Source organism: Ambystoma mexicanum, chromosome 9, assembly GCF_040938575.1.
Source record: "Ambystoma mexicanum isolate Mex_15411 chromosome 9, UKY_AmexF1_1, whole genome shotgun sequence".
NCBI classification, from domain to species: domain Eukaryota; kingdom Metazoa; phylum Chordata; class Amphibia; order Caudata; family Ambystomatidae; genus Ambystoma; species Ambystoma mexicanum.
The window spans coordinates 202,009,618-202,030,403 of NC_090931.1; the positions used below are offsets into that span (position 1 = coordinate 202,009,618).

Consider the following 20,786-nt stretch of genomic DNA (forward strand, 5'->3'; position numbering starts at 1 on the left):
CTGAGCCCAGAAGGACTGTATGGTGGGGCATCCCCAGAACATATGTGTCATCCCTGCATGGGGTTTGTTGCATTTGGGGCATCCCGTACTCACGGCTCCGCTAAATCTGGAAATGATGTCTGGTGTGAGGTACGCTCTGTTCATGATGTAGAATTGGATGAGTTGGAACCTGGCATTCCTGGATACCTTCTTGTGGTATACCATTATGTCCCCCCACTCTTTGTCTTCAAACTGTAAGCCAAATTCCTGTTCCCACTTTTCCTTACACTTAAGGCTTTGTTGGGTGGTGCTGTCTAGCAGTGTTTCATATATTCTGGAGGTCTCGTGGCCCCCCTCCGCTGCCCCGAGCAGGCTCTCAATGCTTTTGTGTCCGGTATCCAAGTTCTCCATTGTGGGCCAGCGGGCTGCTAGTCTCTTGACCACTGCATTGTGCAGTAAGAACTGTCCCGTGTGGATCCCAGAGGCTTCATGTAGCTCAGTAAAATTTAAGATTCCCTGGTCGTCCACCAGGTTGCCCAGGGTGGCGACGCCGCTAGGTTCCCAAGTGTTTCTTATTATCCTTTGACTTCCCGGCCTGTTAGTCATGATGGCAGCTATCGGGATCTGTGGGGAGTAGGGGTCCGGAAGCATTGCGGCCTTGCAGGCTCTTTTCCATATCTGGATGCCTAGGAGGATCAAGTACGAGTGTGGTTGTTTGGTTCTGGGTTCGGTCCACAGCAGGTCCCTGAGTAGCAGTTGCGTGACTCCTGGCTGCAGCAGGCGGATGTCTGTTGAGGCCTCGTCGGCCATCCATTGTATCACGTGCTTCAATTGTCCAGCTAGGTAATACAGTTCGAAGTTAGGAACCTTGAGGCCCCCTTTGTCATATGGTCTCTGCATTGTTTCCAGAGCGATTCTGCGCCTTCCGTCTTGCCACAGAAATGTCCTGCACAGCTTGTGTAGTTCATTGAAGAATTGTCGTGGTACGTTACATGGTACGTTAGTGAAGAAGTAAAGAAGTCTGGGTAGCGCCACCATTTTTAGTAAGCCCACTCTGCCCGCCACCGATAGCGGATAGAACTCCATTGATTTTGCCAGTCCTTCCTTTGCCCTAACTGTATTCAGAGCGTGCTCTGTCTTGGGGTCTCTGTGCACCCTAATGCCCAGGTACTTAAAGGAGGAGGGTTCCCATTTCAGGGCTAGCTTGGGGAGCACTACGGCCCCTTCTCCGCTCAAGGCGGCTAGGGGGAACAGGCAGGATTTGTTCTGATTAATCTGGATCCCCGTATATCTGTGGAATCTGTCTAAAGTTTCTAGTACGTAGGGCAGTATGTGTGCAGGGTTCGTTAGATAGAGGAGCATGTCGTCAGCGTACATAGAAATCACGTGGTTTTCCCCGTCTACCACTATGCCCCCATCTCCACATTCTTGTCTTAAGTATGCTGCCACGGGCTCTATAGCCATAATGTACAGCATGGGTGATAGGGGGCATCCTTGCCTAGTTCCCCGGGACAGCCTCCATTTGTCTGAGAAAGTGTTGTTGGTGCATACTCTGGCCTCAGGGTTGGTGTAGATGAGTGTGACCCACTTAATGTAGCTAGGCGCAATCCCCATCCAAGGACGCCACTGTGCATTGCGTTTGTCTACCTTCGTTACTGTAGATGACATGGTGCAGTCTGCGTAGGTTTTCGGTGATGGTACTGCCGGGCACATATGCCGTTTGGTCTTGGTGGATCAGGGTCGGGATGACTTTCCGCAACCTCATGGCCAGTATTGCCGTAAGTACCTTACTGTCTGTGTTTAGTAAGGACAAGGGTCTATATGAGCCGCACTCTGCCCGTTCCTCAAAGTTAAAGCAGTGGGTGCCTTTGGGTCACCGCCTCCATGTGTTGATGCTTCAGGCAGAGATGTCTGCTGGTCAGAGGAGTATTCCGGCAGAGTATTGAAGGCATTTATGGCAGTGCATGAGATTTCCCATAGCTGATGGAGACTTCTGCAAGTTGCATGTGACTTGGCAAGTCTGCTTGTACCTGTGCCTTCAATGCTGCCCTGTCTCAGCACTATCAGCTGAGTTCTAGGACCCTAAGTACTGTCACAAAGTAAAAGTCGGATCGATATGAGTCAGATTTGGGAAAGGTTTATTAGGGCTAAAAAAGAATTCAAGTCTTTTTAGTGGCAAATCCCAGTCTGGGTTCCTTACCCGGGGAAGACAATCAGTTCATAGTCACTCGCAGTCCTGGGGGGATTAAGTGTTCCTCACAGTTCTTGTCTCAGCGGTAGGATGACTCTGGTCTTTTGCTTCTTATCCTCGATCTTGGGCTTCCCCTCTTCTGGGGAACTCTGGGCCCGGAGTACACCCACATGTTAGGCATGGACAGGGGCAGAGGTTGGAGTGCATCTGTATTGAAGAAAACCCTAGAACTTTACCAGGTGCGCAGTAGTCTAAAAGGACCTAGAGGCTTATCATCCATTTTCTTCCCGCCTCCTTGTCTCTGGGTCCTTGGCACCTGTCCTCCAATGTCCTGCCATTGCTTTCCTCCTCCTTTCCGTGCCACTGCCTTGTCATGCCTGCGGGAACCTCTCTGGCATCTCCCTTTCTCCTCTCTACAGTCTGCCACTCCTTAACCACCTACTTCTTGATGCTATACATGTGCTCTTACCTCTACTCTTCCTGTGCCCACCTTTGTGAGAGCTCAGGCGAGCTTTCACCTGATCTGCTCTCTGCTCGCATTAATATATTCTCTTAACCTCCTCTTGACACCTCCTCCCACCCTCCTTTCTCTCTCTCCTGTGTCCTTTACTCTCATGGTATTGGCTGACAACCTCCTTCCTCTCGATTATGTTTCTTCTTCTGCCCTTGTGATGTCTCCTTCCAACCTCTTTCCTTATGTCTCCTCCACTCTCTTCCTGATGTTTGATTCCCACCTTCTTTCTCTGTCTCCAACCTCCTTCTGGTGTTTCCTCCCAACTTTATCCCTCTCCCTCCAATCTCCTCCGACCTCTCTCTGGCATCTGCTTTCCACCTCCTCTCTCATGCCAATCTCTCTTTTTTTTCACAAACATGTTTTTATTGGTTTTTGAAACAAGCAAGTTGTACATTATGTCATGTGCAATTAAGGTATTTCAATCGGTACAGACTCGCTTGAGAACACAAATCAACAAAACAGACATAAAACATGAACAATAACAGTAGGTCAGTGAGGAAGGTCTAGCTGCATGGGGAGGTCAAAGTTTGGTGGGGGTGAACCTCTCGGGGCCCCTCGTCGGAATCCGAACTTCTGGAGGTGGATCTTGCTTCAGGAACCTGCTGGGGGAGGGGAGAAGGCATCCCTTAGTTCAAGGCTATCTCTGTTCCGACTCTATTTTGCTAGCAGGGTCTGACCTGCTCAGCTGTGTGTCCCCGGCTGCTCTGCCGTGTTTTATTTCAGTCATATTTATCCATCCAGCATAGGGAGGGCGGCTGTCGGGCCAGGCCAGGGTATGTCTGTGCGTAATCCAAGAAGGGAGACCAAATATAGAAGAATTTGTCTCTGTTCCCAAACCTGAGGGCAGTGATTTTTTCCGCCGCTATTATGTCCCAACATTTAGTCCACCACATTTGGACTGACGGTCCCTCTGGGTTTTTACAGAGCCTTGCCACTGAAATCTTGGCCACAGTCAGCAGGTGGGAGCAAAGTTCTGCTCTGTGGCCTGATCGAGGGAATTGGCCCTCGCCACTTGCTCCGAGCAGTACGATCCCTGGGTCCCATGGGATTGCTAATCCCGTGATCGTATTGATTTGTTCTAACACTGCTTTCCAAAATTGCGTCGCCTTGGGGCATGTCCAGAGCAGATGGTATAATGTGCCTTTGTCCGGGCAACCTCTCCAGCACGTTGATGGTATCGCCGGGTTGCATTTATTGAGAGATTCAGGGGTTTGGTACCACCTGTAGCATACCTTGAATGCCCCCTCCTTATTGGACACACATTTCGAGTTTCTATTTGCTCTAGTCCAGATCTGGTCCCATTCCTCCGGCTCAATGGGTCTCCCAATGTCTCTCTCCCATTTGAGCATGTATGGTTCCTTGTGGGTTGGGTCGGTTCTGTCTACGATCTTATAGAGGGTGGAGATCTTGCCCTTAGGGGGGGGGCGATGTGAGGGTCTGCTCCAGGGCTGTTAGGTCTCTGCTTCCCAGATTTTTCATGCTCCTGTTTGAGAGCCAGTGCCTAAGTTGGGTGTATCTGAACCTCTCATTTTCAGGAACCTTGAATTTCGCCTTACAGGCCTCGAAGTCCAAGGGATTTCCCTCCTCGAAGAAATCTTGCACTTTCTCCAATCCTCCCTCCCTCCACCTCGCGAAGTCCTTAGGGATGGTGCCCGGTGAAAACTCCGGGTTCCTCCAGATCGGGGTGAGTGGGCCTGTAGTGCTGCGGATTCTCCATAGCCGCTCCGCCTTCTTCCAGTTCGCCACTGTGTTTTCGGTTGCTGAGAGAGGCCCCCCATCCGGACAGTCGATGGAGCGATTCATATGCGGTAGTGAGGTTATCGGGACTGGGCTCCAGGCCTGCTCCAGGTCAAGCCAGCGGGGTTTCGGTGTGGCAGGGGGCCAGGCGAATGCGTGCGAGAGCTGGGCAGCTAGGATATATCTGTCCACGTCGGGTGCTCCCAATCCTCCCACCGCCCGACCCCGTAGCATGGGTTTCCTTGGGATCCGTGGCTGTTTTCCTTCCCAGATGTATCTCATTATGCTCCTTTGTAGTTTCTGTACAGCATGCTTTGGGATAGCCTTTGGTAGGGCAGAACAGTGGTAAAGCAGTCTTGGGATGAGGTTCATTTTCAGAGCCGTTATTCTTCCGAACCAGGAAATCTCCTGTTTCTGCCAGCGTCGTAGATCACTTTTGAATTCTTTGAACAGTGGGGGAAAGTTAGCTTTATATAGTTTGCTGGGTGTGCCAGGTAGTTGGACCCCTAGGTATGCAAGATGCTTTTCGGTCCAGGGAATGAGGTATTCGTTTGCCATGTCCGTGATCAGGGTTTGAGGTAGGTTGATGCCCAGCGCCGATGACTTGGGAAGGTTGACCTTGAACCCCGATGCTTCCCTGAATTCTTTCAGTTCGATCCACAGCGCTTTCATGGATTCCCTGGGCCTAGTTAATGTTAAGAGTACATCGTCGGCGTACAAGGCGGCTTTGTATACTTGGGCTTTGATCGCCAGGCCCTGGATTGCATTGTTTTGCCTTACTCTGCTTGCAAACGGCTCCATGGAGAGGGCAAAGATCAGTGGGGAAAGGGGACATCCTTGCCTTATGCCTCTCGAAATTTGGATTGCGTCGGATCTGGTTCCATTAATTCTCAGCCTGGTGGATGGGTGCTGATAGTTAGCTAGTGTCCATTTTATGAACTTGGGGCCGAAGCCAAAGTGCCTTAATGTTTTTTGTATGTAGCCCCAATCTAGACTGTCAAAAGCTTTGTGAGCGTCGAGCGAGAGCACCATCAACTCCTGACCCTTCCTGCTGGCTGATTCGATGACATTTATGGTTCTTCTTATATTGTCGTGAGTGCAGCGGCCGGGGATGAACCCGGTTTGGTCCGGGTGTATGATGTCCGGGAGTAAGGGCGCCAGCCTGTTGCCAGAGTTTTGGCGAAGATTTTGGCGTCGTAATTCAGCAGCATGATGGGCCTGTACGAGTCGCAGAGGCTCGGATCCCTGCCTGGTTTCAAGAGCAGCACAGTAAGCGACTCTTCCATTGATGGGGTGGCCGTCCCCGACGAAAGAAAGGAGTTGAAGAGGGCCGCCAGCTGGGGGGGTGAGTATGTAAGAGAACTTTTTATAGAATGGAGCTGTGAGCCCGTCCGGTCCAGGCGATGAGTTTTTCAATTTTGCTATAACCTTGCTCACCTCTTCCGTCGAGATAGGGGCCTCTCGGGCTGCCAGTTGAGGGTGTGGGTCGCATGGCTGTATCCAGGCTAGGTATTTTGAATGTGCGTCTGCTGCCGTGGGAGGACCCGACATGATCACTCTATGATGCGCAGTCATAATGTCTATTTTCTCTGGGTTGGCGAAGCGCGGCGTTCCCTGGGCGTCCTGGAGACATTGGATGGTGTTCCACGAGTGCAGCTTTTTCAATTTGTGGGCCAGGAGGCGGTTTGCTTTGTTGCTGTGCACATAGTAGAATTGTTTGGTGTATGTGAGTGCTCTGGCCGCCTTGTCTGCTATGTGCATTTCTAGAGAACGTTTTGCTTTCTGGAGCGCGCTGACCCTGCTTCAGGATGCGTTCCGCTTCGAACACCTCCGCTTCGAGTTTGTCCTGCTGTAGTTTGCGTAGGCGTCGTAGCCTGGCCGTGCAATCGTTAGCCGTGCCCCTGATCACCGGTTTCATGGCATCCCAGATCGTGGAAATCGATGTGTCTTTGGTGGTGTTTTCCTTGAAGTAGTCCTTGAGGGCTTCTGCCATTTCCGTTCTGATCGCCATGTCTGCCAAGATCTGGTCTTGCAGTTTCCATTGTCGCTGGGTTGGCTCGGGGAAGCTCTGTACTCTCAATTTCATTATGACCGGGGCGTGGTCCGAAAGGGCTCTGTGTCCTATTTGGATGGTTTCAACACAGGGGACTAGAGAACTGGATAGGAGCAGCAGATCGATCCTTGAATGCCCCAGATGGGCATGGGAGAAGAATGTGTAATCTCTAGCCCCCGTGTTGGCCCATCTCCAAACATCTATGGAGTCGGTTTCCCTCAGGAATTCTGCCATGGCGAGAGCTTTGCCGAAGTCCTCCTTGGCTGGGGGGAGTGTTTTATCCAGATTAGGATCTGGAGTCAGGTTGAAATCGCCCCCTATGAGCAGCTGACCTTCGGAGAAGGTTGTAAGTACGGGAAGGAGGTTGTGCAGGAATAGGCTTTGTGCTGTGTTTGGGCAGTATATAGCCGCTATGGTGATGGGAAGCTCCACTAGCCGGCCTTTCAGGAGAATATACCGCCCCTCTGGGTCTCTTTTGATCGTGATATTCATCAAAGGGACGTTTCAGCTTAACAAGATGGCCACCCCTCATTTCTTGATGCCCGCAGAGGCGAAGAAGCGTTTTATATAGTGTTGGAAGGCGATGCAGCGCTCATCTGTCCTGAGGAGGTGTGTCTCCTGAAGGCATATAATATCAGGTGCCAACTGGGACAGCCTGTGCTCCACTGATTTCCTCTTCCGAGGGGCGTTCAGGCCCTGGACGTTCCAGGTTAACACAGATAGCTCTCTATCCGGCAGGGCCATTCGTTGATGGGGCAGCTAGTGGGTTTCCCTTGCTTCTGTCTGTTTGAGGGGTGGAGGACTCCCCTTCCCCTGTGGGCCCGGGCTGTGCATGTTGCGGAGGGCTCGTGTAGGGGGGGAGAACCCCTTGCATCTTGCGCCCTGCCCCCTGGTTTCCCCTTTCCCTTCAGTTGTCTTCTTGGATCCAACTCCCCCCTTCCTTCCGACCTTGGTGACCAAACATGGTAAACTAAAACAAAACCTAAAACAGAGAACAGGTATCGGTATACAGACCAGCCTTCTACCAACGGGGCTGTCAGCTGGGCCGTAGCTACCAGCTAGGTGGGAGACCCTAAGGCCTCGTGTGTTATCGGTGAAAATATAGCAGTGCGGGAAGGGGTATAGATGGTTTTACCCCCCGCCAAGGGCACAGGCCCGCTCGGACCCCATCATACAGTGAGTAACCTCCGCCAAAGCAGAGTCTTCGGTGGTTAGAGAGGGGGCGGCTTCAGCGATTGTTGCTATTCTTCCCCTTGGAGGGTGGACCGCGCACCCTGCGTCGACCCTCCACTCGGGACCATGAGCGAAGAGACTCTCTGCTAGTTCCCTCGGGTGAGTGGCTCGAGCTCCCAGAGGTTTCCGCAACCGCCTCTGGGTTCATGAATAGTTCCGCTTCTTGCGGGGAAGGGATTTGGTGAGTTTTCCCCTCCCACATGAAGGAGAGGCCTGAGGGGAAGATTCAGCGATAGGTTGTCTTGCGTTCGCGAAGCCAGTCAGCCATTGGTTTGAGCGCTTTGCGTTTTGCTAATGTCGCTGCTGCCAAGTCTTGGAACAGGGATATCTCTGAGTCCCGGAAGTGGATCTGACCCATGGCTCTGGCTTCTTGCATTATATCCTCCTTGAGCTTGTAGAAGTGGATTATGACCAGCTCATCAGCTGCGCCATTAGGATTTTGTCTAGGTCTGGTTCTGTGCACCCTGTCAAGCTCTAGGGGGCGTCGTCTGGAAGGGTGATGACTTGACGGAGGAGATCCGCTACGTAAGCTGGGAGGTCTTTCTCGGGGATCGCTAGTGGGATGCCTCGAATCCTGATATTGTTCCGCCTAGAGCGGTTTTCGGCGTCTTCTTGCTTGGCTTCATGTGCCTCACATCTGCACTCCAGGGCCCTGATTCTATCAGCTCCCTCTCCGATCTTGAAGTTCTACTCGCAGAGCGTTGTTTCAATTTCCTCAGTTCTTGACTCGATCTCCCCCACTATCTTGTCTACACGAGCAATTTGGGTTTTTACTTCTTCCGTCCCTTTTTGAAATTCCCTGGTGAGGGCTGATAAGAGCTCGTGCAAATCAGCTTTTGTGACCGACTGGGAGGCCATGGTAACCTGGCCCTCGGGCGGGGGATTTCCTGTTCCCCCCTCTCTGCGCTCACTCTTCTTGTTTCCCCCCCCCCCCCTGCGGGCATGTTCAGCAGCGTGGAGATGTCCGTTTGTTTTGATGTTTTGTTAGCTTTGGACATCACAATGCAGGGAGACCCCGTACCCAGAAGGCTGGAGAGCGAGACCCAACCCTGAACAGTACCAACAGGTTCTCACCGACTCTTTCACTCTGCCTTGTCCCACGAGGGGGAGGGGACGATGGCTTGAGAGGTATGGATCACCCCCTAGGACCTTGCTGAAGGGAGAATTCCTCAGAGGCAGCCTCAGGCCCCTGACCCCCAATTTACCACTTAAAGCTACAGAGCATCCAGGGGAGTCGGGATTCGCTTAAGGGCCAGGTCAGAACTTGGCAGGAACTCTCAGCCCCAGGCCCATGTGGTGAAGCGAAGGAGCCGGCCCAGCCCGGGGTGGGGGATGCTCAGTTCTTGGAGCACTTGGGTGGACTCCCACTGGGTGAGGTACGGCAGGTGCCGCCTTACCTTGAATTGCGCTGGATGTGGGGTCAGGGCACTCCCCCGGGCGGTGATGTGTGGGTCGGTGCCGCACTGAATGCGGAGTTGGCCTCGGGAGGGGAGCCCCAGGCAGGCTCTTCCACCGTGTTGTGATCGGCCCCAAACGCCTGTTGGGCCTCAGTCCAGGGGGATGGGGAGAGAGTAGCGGCTTGTGGGTGTCCAGGAATGATGATGTTGTAAGGCTAGTCAGCGAGAGCTGTTCGCGAAGGGGGGAACCCACAGGCTCCCGGGGGTTAGTTGATGTTGTCCCTCCAGGGCGGTGTGCTGTATCCGGAGCGAAGTCAGAGGCCCTCAGAGAGAATCTTGCCAGGTGGGGAGGGTACCCGGGCCTCCACGGCGGTAGGGCCCTTGCGATCAGGCCCCCTTCCGCGGACGCAGGGTTATTTGTGCCTCGGGTAGATGTCACGGGGGGCCCAAGGGGTCCGCTGTGGCCCCCACGGACTGCACTGGGGTGTGTGCAGGAGCTCCGGGAGAGGGCCGAGCGCAAGATCCCCGAGAGCAGGACCCACCTCAAAGACAGAGGGTGTGAGGTGTCCCCAGCAGGGCCCCTGTGACCAGGGCCGGGACAAGGCTGTGCAGCTCGGGCCTGATTGCAGCAGAACGCTCACTGCCGACGCGCTCCCGGAGGGGGGGCTCGCAACCAGGGCGGACACCGGGATCACCTCCGCTGCCGAGCCCAATGGCCCACCGCAGCCTCCACTGCCTCCAGCAGCCTCCCGGAGCCCCGGCCCGGGCTCAGAAACAGGCACCCAGCGAGTCGCCTCTGGGTTGGTCCTGGCCCCGAGGCCGATGCCGCAGTCCACCCTCAGGCGGGGGGACGAAGATCCCGGGAGACTGGAGGCGGGCCCTCCAAGACCCTCCAAGGCCTCAGCCCCCGCAGAAGCGTGCCGGGGATCGGCGCTCCGGCAGTTGGTGCAGCGGGGGGAGGGGAGGCCGCCAGGCACATGGAAGAGGAAGGCGCCGCTCGTCAGTGGAGCCCCACTCGGCTCCGCGCTCCACTGGATGCTGCTGGTGGTCCACCTCGCCGGGGCAGGTCCCGGAGCCCCTCTGCCTCTAACCCGTGTCACAGGCTCAGATCAGGCCGCATCTCCAATGGTCCTGGCGGGAATAGATGCAGTTCGCCATTTTTTTCGCAGTCTGAAGGCGGGATTCGCAGAGCACGGTGGAACCGGCGTTAGCCTCCGCGGTTTCGCATCGGGAGGCTTCCAGGACGTGCACCAGCCTTTGCACAGCACAGCTTTGCTTCTTGGCAGGTGTAGACCTCAGATATCACCGGGCACTGTGGCTGGTAGCATGGCGCCAGCCGGGAGCTCTCACAGAGCCAAACCAACCGTCATGAATCGAAGCCACGCCCCTCAATCTCTCTTTTAAACTCCCTCCATTCCACTGTATCCTTGACAATCCGATCACCTCCTACTGTGCCACATAAGACTCCGACTTTTCTACCTCCAACCTCCTCCTTCTGTCTCAATCCTACACCTCAATTTTTCACCAACCACTATCTGCCATATGCTTCCCAATTCCCACTTTAGCCTCCTCAGTTCTTCCCACTCCTATCTCCTCCTTCCGCTGCACTTCAGGCTCCTATTTTTCTACCTCCAACTTCCTCTTTCTGTCTCAAGGACTCCACCTCACTTTGCCACCAACCATTTCAGCTATTTGCTCCACAATTCCTTACACCCTCCTACACACCCGACATTCATGGCTTTTATTGGGTCCCAAGTCTGACCTCCCCGTGAGTGTAGACAGCTGTGTACTATAATTATTGTATTATGTGGATTGATGAGGAGACCGGATCCTTAATTCATGTTCTTGTGATTAGGAGCAGGTGATCTACGTGACTGGGCAGATTGATCCGTCTTTAGGCTTGACCGTGGTCTGTTTTTCATTTCTCTAAGCCTGCTGCTGCCACGTGGACCTTGTTTGTTGAGCAGTTCCCTTAGAGGCTCTCAGATCGCTTTCAATAAGTGGAGAACTTGTAGCCCGCTCCTGCTTACATTTATATACCCAATAAGACATACACCTATTTTCGTCGGTCTGGGGATCCTCAGATGAATGGGTATATGTTCCTGGCCTCCCCTTTCACCCCTAGCTCGTTCACCCTGTATCTCGACTTCTTTTTCCTCTCACTCTCTCTCATCCTTCCTCCCTCTTCATCTTTCTTCTCTTCCTCCATTGGTCTCATCTTGTTTCCTCAAATGTTCTCTTGCTTCATCTCTCATTCTACCTGTTATTCTTCTAACCTTGTCCCCCTTACCTGTCTCTCATGGTACCTGCTGTCTCCATTATCTGTCATCCTTTTAGGTCACCTCTCTGTTCGCTTCCTGCTTCCCTGCACCCCTCTCCTCTCTCTTTCCCATTCCTCTGCCAATCATCTATTCATCAGCTTCTTGTACATCAAGAAAGGTAATTTGCATTCACTTTATTCCCATTAATTGTTTCCTCTTTGCCATCCGAACTGGAAACTGAACCAAGTAGATCATTCAATGTTTGTTGCATTTGGCCACAATGTAATGTTGATAAAATAACATAAGCATAATTTCAAACATTTTTAATTTTTGCATTATAGGGCACCTGAAGAAGTGTTGTGTCTTGAGTCGAAACGTGTAGTGCAAAGACGCGCCACTATGGGGGTCATTCCGAGTTTGGAGGCAGCCATGGTGCTTATAGCACCATGGCTGCCTCCAAACTCAGGTCTGGGTCCGGGTAGTCGGAATGGGACTTACCGGGTCATTCCAACCTTGGAGGACCCGGTAAGTCTCCATTCTGAAAACCATTCCCCATTCCCATTCGAGCCCCCATAGGGCTCAATGGAAATGGGGAAGGAGCTAATAACGGGCCCGCAAATAGCGGTCCTGTTATTAGCTCCCTGGTCCCTTAACGGGTCCTGCTAAGGGTGGCTGGTAAAACCAGCCGGCCCTAGAGGGACCCGCTAAGGGACCTCGGAATGCGGCGGTAGGGGGTTAACGGCACCGACATTCTTACCGGTGCCGTTAACCCCCTACCGCCGTTCTCGTAATGACCCCCTATGACTCTTGGTCATGCTAGAACTGAAAGTGAAGGAGATAATCAAAAGTAACTGAATTTGCACCTGAAAATATTGATCTGGAAATTTTAAACAACAGCAAACATTAAAAGCAGATAGTTCCTTTTCCAATGAGATGTTTTATGAATATTTAAAGAGCTATTGCACAGCTAAAGAAGCAAAGTATGGTGCATATACAGCAGTTAGATGTGACAGAGAAAAGGAGGCAGTGTGATACTACTCCTAACCTCACCAGGTGTTGCTGTGGTGCTATTGCTAGCTCAGTCTTGACAAAAAAGGGTTGTCCTCAGCTCTGGTGTTGCCCAGTCTGGAGCAAATGGCCTTCCACGTACTCCCTGGGCCTAGAATGGCCAGGGATGGGCAAGTTCCATAGGCAGTAAAGCTGGGAAAAACTACAGGCCTCTTAAGTGACACAATGAAGTATATAAATGGTTATTAACCATCTGGGCGAAACATAAGACATAGATCTTAATGAGTAATGATTGAATAGTATCAGGTCATCATAAAACGGTTCATTTCCATATTTCCATGCCCAAAACTATTTTGTAATTATAATGATATGTATTTGTTTGTTTTATTATTTTGGAAAATGTACTGGTGTCCAAATGTTATTGCTCGTATACTAGGTTTTATGGGTAAAATACAAATTATAATTTCAAAGGAAAATACGACTACAAAAGAAAGATTAATTTTGGATTTTATTTGTGGGATTAGACAAGATTTTCTTATTTCACTTATGCGCACACTGGACCTCCATCTATTTTTGGGACCATTGTCGAGGAGAAGCACGAGCGTGTCACCTATGGAATTGTTCCTGCATTATCGCAGAATGAAGAATCATTGCAGGCCGCCACCTCCTCCCATCAGCTGTGCCCTGGGCCTCTCCTCTGCCTCTGCTTGATGGTATTTCCAAAGAAGAAGAAGAATGGAGGACCGGTGAAGCACTCTAGCCACTGGAGCGGCTCAGGCCCTCAGGGGCCCAGCATGCTCCATGTTTTCCTTCTGCTGTTTGAGGTAGGTTTCCATGCGGCACACATGAAGCGGCATTGACCTGCGGTGGGAGATAAAGAACAGCATCCAATAAGCGACCCCCAACATGCAAAAGCACTGGATGGACAGCTGGTTAATTACATTTAATAACACTTTCAACCAATAAAATTAAAATTTGCAACAAGGTCAAGCTAGCAACTTTAAGCCTCACTTATTTGGTGTAAGTTTCACTTCTGAGAGCACATTCCTACTCAATGGATGCAGACTCTCACCTGGGAGCCGAGTCGGAGTCATTAAGTTATGTTGGTTGCTTCCATAGTGCTTATGTCACCCTAAGGTCGCTTCGAAACGTTGAGAAAGCATGGGAAGCAGAGAAGGAAGGTGGACATTAGATGCATGAAGGGACCTATACGAGGATGTATTCTTGATGGCGGGGTGAAGTTCTATCTATTGTTGGGGCTTTGTGAGGGTATGTTCTTGATGGCGCTGCAAGGATCTGATGTAGCTTTGTGAGGGTCTATTGGAAGCTATTATTGGGGATTAGTGAGGGTTAGTTGTTGATGGTTGTGTTGGGGGCCTGATCTAGCTTTGTGAGGGTTTGTCAGAAGCTATTGTTGGGGCTAGGTGACGGTATGTTCCTGATGGGAATGTGAGGATCTGATGTAGCTTTGTGAGGGTCTATTGGAAGCTACTGTTGGGGCTTTGTGAAGGTCAGTTGTTGATGGTGGTGTTGGGGGCCCGATGTAGCTTTATGAGGGTTTGTCAGAAGCTATTGTTGGGGCTAGGTGATGGTATGTTCCTGGTGAGAGTGTGAGGGTCTGATGTAGCTTTGTGAGTGTATATTGGAAGCTACTGTTGTGGCTTTGTGAGGGTTAGTTGTTGATGGTGGTGTTGAGGGCCTGATCTTGCTTTGGGAGGGGTTGTCAGAAGCTATCGTTGGGGCTAGGGGACGGTATGTTCCTGGCAGCAGTGTGAGGGTCTGATGTAGCTTTGTGCCTGTCTGTTGAGAGCTATTGTTGGTGCTATATCAGGGCTTGTTCTGGACTATTGGACACTGCGGGAGACTCTGTTGGAGACTGTATGAAGATTTGAAATATTACCTTCGTCTTGTTACACAAATCTATGTTATGCATAACCTCTTGGCTGAGCCCTGAAGAGAAGATCCTAGTGGTGCAGGGTGAGGAGTAGACTGAAAGGTATGACGTCCTTTCATCGCAGGATGTTTTTTCATGGGGTTTTTTACCGTGAATTTTTTGCCGAAAAAACTCATCTCATTTTTTGGGGGGGTGAGTTACAAAAAAAAATATAAACTGGGTGTGGGTGTTTGTGAATATATAAAAAATTAAAGGGGATGGAGGTTTGGGGGAGACCACTCCCAAAAAATAAAAATAAAAAATCTGATGAGTTTTTTCATAAAAAAATCTAAGGTAAAAAAAACCTGCGAAAAAACATCCCATGATGAAATGAAATGGAACCGACTGAAAGACCGGAAGAATAGCTCAGGGCAACGCACTTGTCTTTGAAAAAAGACAATGCAGAGTAGCACAGGTTCAATAACTGGTCCCGCACTTAGAGGCTGGACTTCGGCATGAAGCGCAATATAAAAAAGCACGGTATTGTTTATATACCCAGGGATTCAGAGGAAGAGCAGTCGGCCTAAAGTGAGGGATATTTTAGCGGGAATAGATTTAAAAACCTGCAGGAGTACTAGAATATGTTGGCTCAAGTGAGCAAGACCCCAATTTAAAAAGGTAGAGTTGCAAGTGTGGACAGTGGTACAAGAAGACTGGGTTCGTCTGAACTCATGCCCTCATTTCTCAGCCCTTGAGCCTCAGCACACAACTCCCTTGCTCCGTTTCTCTGTCTCTCTTTAGATGTTCTAATGTGCACTGTTCACAGGAAGCACATGGGTGTGACCTGGAGCCCCAGGGGTACTTGTTGGCATTCCTCAGGGATACCAGGGACAGAGGTCACCGTCCCCGCCCCTGCCTAGTCCATGTGTGATGCCCATTTGGGCTACCACACAAGTCTTAGGTCAAAAGTGTTCCCTTTGACAGGCCTGAGACAGGAATTTAGTTGGAAATCGGCCAGCCATCAAACATTACTTCTGGTGAAAGCTCTCCAGAATATTTCCCCAACTCCAGTTGCCATGAAAGCGTCCATTAAATGTTCAACTTTCTGCCCACATAAATTGTGTGAAATAGCTGTTATTTCCCTTCTTCCTTTCGAATAAACACTTTCATTAAGAAAGTTGGGGCTAGGTGAGGAAGAGAAGGCAATGAGGGTTCTCTGGTGAGGGTGGGAGTGTGAAGTGGCGCTCATAGAGTTCACCTCCTTCTAGTGTTTTAAGTGCAATGCGAAATGGGTGGGGTGCTCTGGAAAGAGGGTGTGGCCAAATGATGCTGGGCATGGCCTAAAGGAGGGGCAGGTAATTTAGGCAAGTGCCACCTGCCCCAAACAAACGATACACCATGAGGCCCTGCGGACATGTATCTTGGGTCACTCTGCTGTGTCTCAGCAGGTCCCATCTGCATCCTATGAATAAAGCTCCCTCTGGTTCAAATCCGAAATAATTGCTGTCTTTAAGTAAATCCCTTACTTACTCGGTCTATAAGCAATTCAATCAGTAACTCAATCACCTTAATTCTGTAAATAAATGACCCAGGCATAGAGTACTTAATAGCTTTTCCTAAGTGCTCATTTAATGTGTTTGCTCCCTTGCTGTCGGCCTGCCCCACGATCATATGTATCTATTTACTCCCTGCCACTAATGGCTAGTAGTATGCACACATTTCCTTGAGAGGCACCAGTCTTCTCAAATTAAAACCTATGGCATTTTAAATGTGCCTTTGCTGGCCAAAGAAAGACCTCTGGGTGTTAACCGATCCCTGACATGCTCTATGCTGCTTTCAGATCTTTGGGGTGGGGCCGACAGTACACCCGGCGAATAATGAAGTTCAAGGTGGGGCTCATGTTATGCACCCTCAAAAATCAACCCAGAATAATCACCATTTGAAGTTTGCAAAAGGAAGTATCTCCATTACAATCTATGCACCACACAACTGCCTCTGGGAGGTGGTGAGGGTGGCCTCTCAGAGCCCCCATGCATCTTCAGCCAGCCCTCAAACCACCCATGAGAGCACAGATGAGAAAGTTAAGGACACATAGCACCAATGCAAGCTACTCAGTGTTTGCATGAAATCAAAGAGCATTTTGGGAACATACGAATGATATGACATATCTGTGACCCCGTGATTCAAGCCTACAACCCCTGAGACCACCTAATGGTCTCTGGCCTTTATGCCTACTTCATTTATGATAACACCCTATCAGCAAGGTGATGGCAAACTCTGAGTCATATATATCCATTTGAAAGATTAAGCCTTTGGAAGTAAGGTGATGTCTCTCAGGCTCTTGATTTTAAATTGTGGGGGATTGAGGGAGCCCCGGCTCAAGGACAGTTTTTGGAGACTGCCGGTGCGTCGCCCCATCTAGCCCCGGCCCACATAAAGCTCTGCCTCCTACCCAAATTCTTGGAAACATTTGGGGATGACTGAAATTTAAATGTGCATGGGCCAATGAAGTGTGTTTCAGCCCATGGTTAGTCTTGATGACCCAGCTAGTAGTCCCATGCATACAGACTAAATACGAGATGGGTAATAGCTGAACCCTTTGAGGGCATGGCAGCTACACGCCAGTGTAATGTACACAAATGTACATATTTTACCTGATCAGATTAAACAACTAACAGTAACCTATGCACAAAGGAGAGGTTCATCAGTCTTCATCATAGCAAGCGCACTACCATAAAGTGAATGCACATTATTTAGAGCCTGTACACAGGCAACTGGCCGTGGTACCTGTACGTCTCTCTGTGAACAGTGGAGAAGTCCTGGTCCCCTAGTATTTCGATGGAATCATGCTCCGGCTTGCAGTTCCTCACCCGCTCCCCCTTCTTGGGCAGGTAGGTGCTTCCTGTGGTGGTTTCATTCTCAAGCTTGGGCTGGAAGAGGTGAAAAGAGAGAGGTGGTTAAAGCAGGAGAGACCAACGGATTGCTCTGCTCTTATGAACAAAAGAGGCTTCCTGGTGGAATGTTCTCTCTGCAGTGCCTCATTCCCTTTCCAGTCTGATCCAAGTGAAGCTTTCTTCCCAGTGGCGGGCTCCAAACGCAGGCCATGTTTTCTTCCATTGAAGGAGCTTATTCTAGGAGTCGAACATTTTCAGATGTAGAAAAAACAAGGTACTTGATGCATGAAAAAGAGATGTCCAAGAGTAAACAAACAATGTAAAATCTGCACTATCCATGAAAAGCAAACAAACAACTCACCCAAGCAGACAAACCAAAAACAAGCTGTAATATCCATGGGAAGCAAAAGAAAACTCACCCAGAGCAACCACACCATGAAAAAGCTACACTCTCACTTGAAGCAAAAGACTCCTCGCCCAAGCCACACTCACACCACACACAAGCTGTAATATTCCTAAAGCGCAAACAACTTACCCGAGCAGACAAACCAAAAACAAGCTAAAATATCCATGGGAAGCAAAAGAAAACTCACCCAGAGCAAACACGCCATGAACAAGCTACACTATGCCTGGAAGCAAAGGACCCTCACCTAAGTCACACCCACACCACAAACAAGCTGTAATATCCATAAAGGACAAACACACAACTCACCCAAGCAGACACACCATGAGGAAGCTGCACTATCCCTGGAAGCAAAAGACTCCTTACCCAGGCCACACACACACACCACAAACAAGTTGTAATATCCATAAAGGGCAAACATACAACTCACCCGAGCAGAAAAACCAAACACAAGCTGTAATATCCCTGAGAAGCAAAAGACAACTCACCCAGAGCTGCACTTTCCCTGGAAGCAAAAGAAAGCTCACCCATAGCAGACACACCATGAACAAGCTGCAATATCCATGGAAGCAAAAGATGCCTCACCCAAGCCACACACACACCACAAACAAGCTGTAATATCCCTAAAGGGTAAACACACAACTCACCCAAGCAAACACAATATGAGCAAACTGCACTATCCATGGAAGCAAAAGACTCCACAACAAAGCCACACACACAGCACGACCAAGCTGTTATATTGCTAAAGGGCAAACACACAATTCACCCAAGCAGACACACAATGAACAAGCTGCACTATCCCTGGAAGAAAAAGACTCCTTACCCAAAGCCACACACACACGCACACACGACAAACATGCTGTAATATCCACAAAGGGCAAACACACAGCTCACCCAAGCAGACAAACCAAAAACAAGCAAAAGAAAAAACTCACTCAGAGCAAACACACCATGAACAAGCTGAACTATCCCTGGAGGCAAATGAAAACTCACCCAGAGCAGACACACCACAAACAAGCTGCACTATCCCTGAAAGCAAAAGATGCCTCACCCAAGCCACACACACCACACACAAGCTGTAATATCCCTAAAGGACAAACACACAATTCACACAAGCAGACACACCATGAACAAGCTGCACTATCCCAGGAAGCAAAAGACTCCTCACCCAAGCCACACACACTGCACAAACAAGTTGTAATATTCCTAAAGGGCAAACACATAGCTTGCCCAAGCAGATACCCCATGAAAAGCTGCACTATCTCTGGAAGCAAAAGTCTCCTCGCCCATGCCACGCACACACCACAAACAAGCTGTAATATCCTTAAAGGGCAAACAAACAACTCACCCAAGCAGACAAACCAAAAACAAGCTGTAATATCACTGGGAAGCAATAGACAACTGACCCAAAAGAGACACACCACAAACAAGCTATGATGTTACTGGAAAGATAAAAACAGCTAATACAAATCACAAACAGAATGTAATATCCGTGGGAAGCAAAATACAGTTTCCCAGAGCGGACACATCACAAACAAGTTGTAATATCTGTAGAAACAAAAGTCAACTCACTTCAAACAGACACACAACGAACAATGTGTAATATCCTTTGAAAGCAAAAAAAACAATTTGTCTACAGTAATCACACCACAAATGGACTGTAATATCCCTCTGAAGCAAAAGACAACTCATCGAGAGCAGACCTCCCAAAACAAGCTGTAATATCCCTGGTAAGCAAAAGACAACTCACTCGAATCAGACACCCACCAACAAGCTACAATATGTATGGGAAGCAAAAGAGAGCTCATCCAGAGTAGACACACCACAAATAAACTGATATCAATTCAAAGCAAAAAAATAACTGAACCAGAGCAGACACTTCATCAACAAGCAGTTCAATTTCTGGAAGCACGAGACACATCACCATGACAATATAGCACCAAATGCTTCAACTAAAGTATGCACATGCAAAGAGAGTATTGTGGCAGCAATGCTTTCCGACTGCTTGAATCATCTAAATGACATATAACATGGCAGCAGTTAGAATAGAAAATTATGTTATCTGGAAATGTGACATCACATCAGAGAAAACTGTGACATGACAGCATTGGCCATCATGACCCCTCAGCAGTACATATTACTGAATAACAGTAGTGAGTATTAGGTCATCATAGCTGTGGGAATTACGATATCACTGCAGATGGCGTTATGACATAATAGAAACAAGACACACCTGCCTCACAATGTCAACATCTTTCTGTAATGAATGGAGGCTGTGTGATGGAAACTTCTTTGAGACCATACGAGGGGTGCTAAACTGTGACATCATATTCAGCATATATTCAGGTAACCCACTAACCAATATAAGCTCAACCTCTGCATACTTATCCCACTCAAAAAACTCACACAACCATCTCTCGCACAACAAGCCGCATGCACTTCACAACACTGCAACAACACATAATCCTGAACAACAGCACATGCGGACTGACTCCGATCCAATACCCGCACCAAAGCTCAGCACCCGGTGTATACCGAGTTGAAGCTGCCAACAGAACACCACTCCTCTCACTATCCTACTCCCTTCACCTTACTAACCCATCCCACCTTTATCGTTTACAGATCCGCCTGAGCGCCTGGGGACCAATTCCGTTGGTGACGGTGCGCGATACAAATACCTTTAACATTTAACATTAACATTTTACACATAATAAGAGGGAACGTCACACACACATACATCAATGTATATGGATTTTCTTTTGCCTTTGCCTCTTCTCCCGTGATTAAAGAGTGTATTACCCAAATTGACCGAGCACTTTTGACCGAATGACCTAATTGGTTGAATTTTAATGGTCCTAATTGATCTTTTGCACAATTGACCCTTTTTTAAAAATATATATATTGGGTTGGTTTTGTATTATAAATAATACAAGGGGTTTGGGTGGGGGGTTGCAGGGCTTTTTGGATTGGGTGTGGGGTTGCGGTGGGTTTGTACTAATTGACCTTTAAAATTCGGTCAATTGTGCAGAAGGTCAATTGTGATTCGGTCAATTCGTATACAACCTTAAAGAGATGGCAAGCTGTGTTCAGGGCTGGTTCAATCACTATTGTGAAACGTATTCAACACTTTTGTCTGATTCAAACTAAGGAGTCGTTGCTTTAGCGCTTTAATGGTTATAGTGCTTCTGCGCTATATAAAAACAGTTTTAACATAACATGAAATAACACAACATAGCCAAACTA

General features: G+C 49.3%; 1 protein-coding gene across 1 annotated transcript in view; it reads right to left on the reverse strand.

Annotated features, from left to right (window-relative positions):
• Positions 1-12,863: 12,863 nt before the first annotated feature.
• Positions 12,864-20,786, reverse strand: part of LOC138487886 (stabilizer of axonemal microtubules 1-like) — a 77,020-nt gene continuing 69,097 nt past the window's right edge. The window contains exons 9-10 of the mRNA XM_069614503.1: positions 17,034-17,176; positions 12,864-13,234 (exon numbers count right to left, since the gene is read on the reverse strand). Coding sequence (XP_069470604.1) covers positions 13,147-13,234; positions 17,034-17,176 — 231 coding nt within the window. The 3' untranslated portion in view covers positions 12,864-13,146. The remainder of the gene's footprint in view (positions 13,235-17,033; positions 17,177-20,786) is intronic.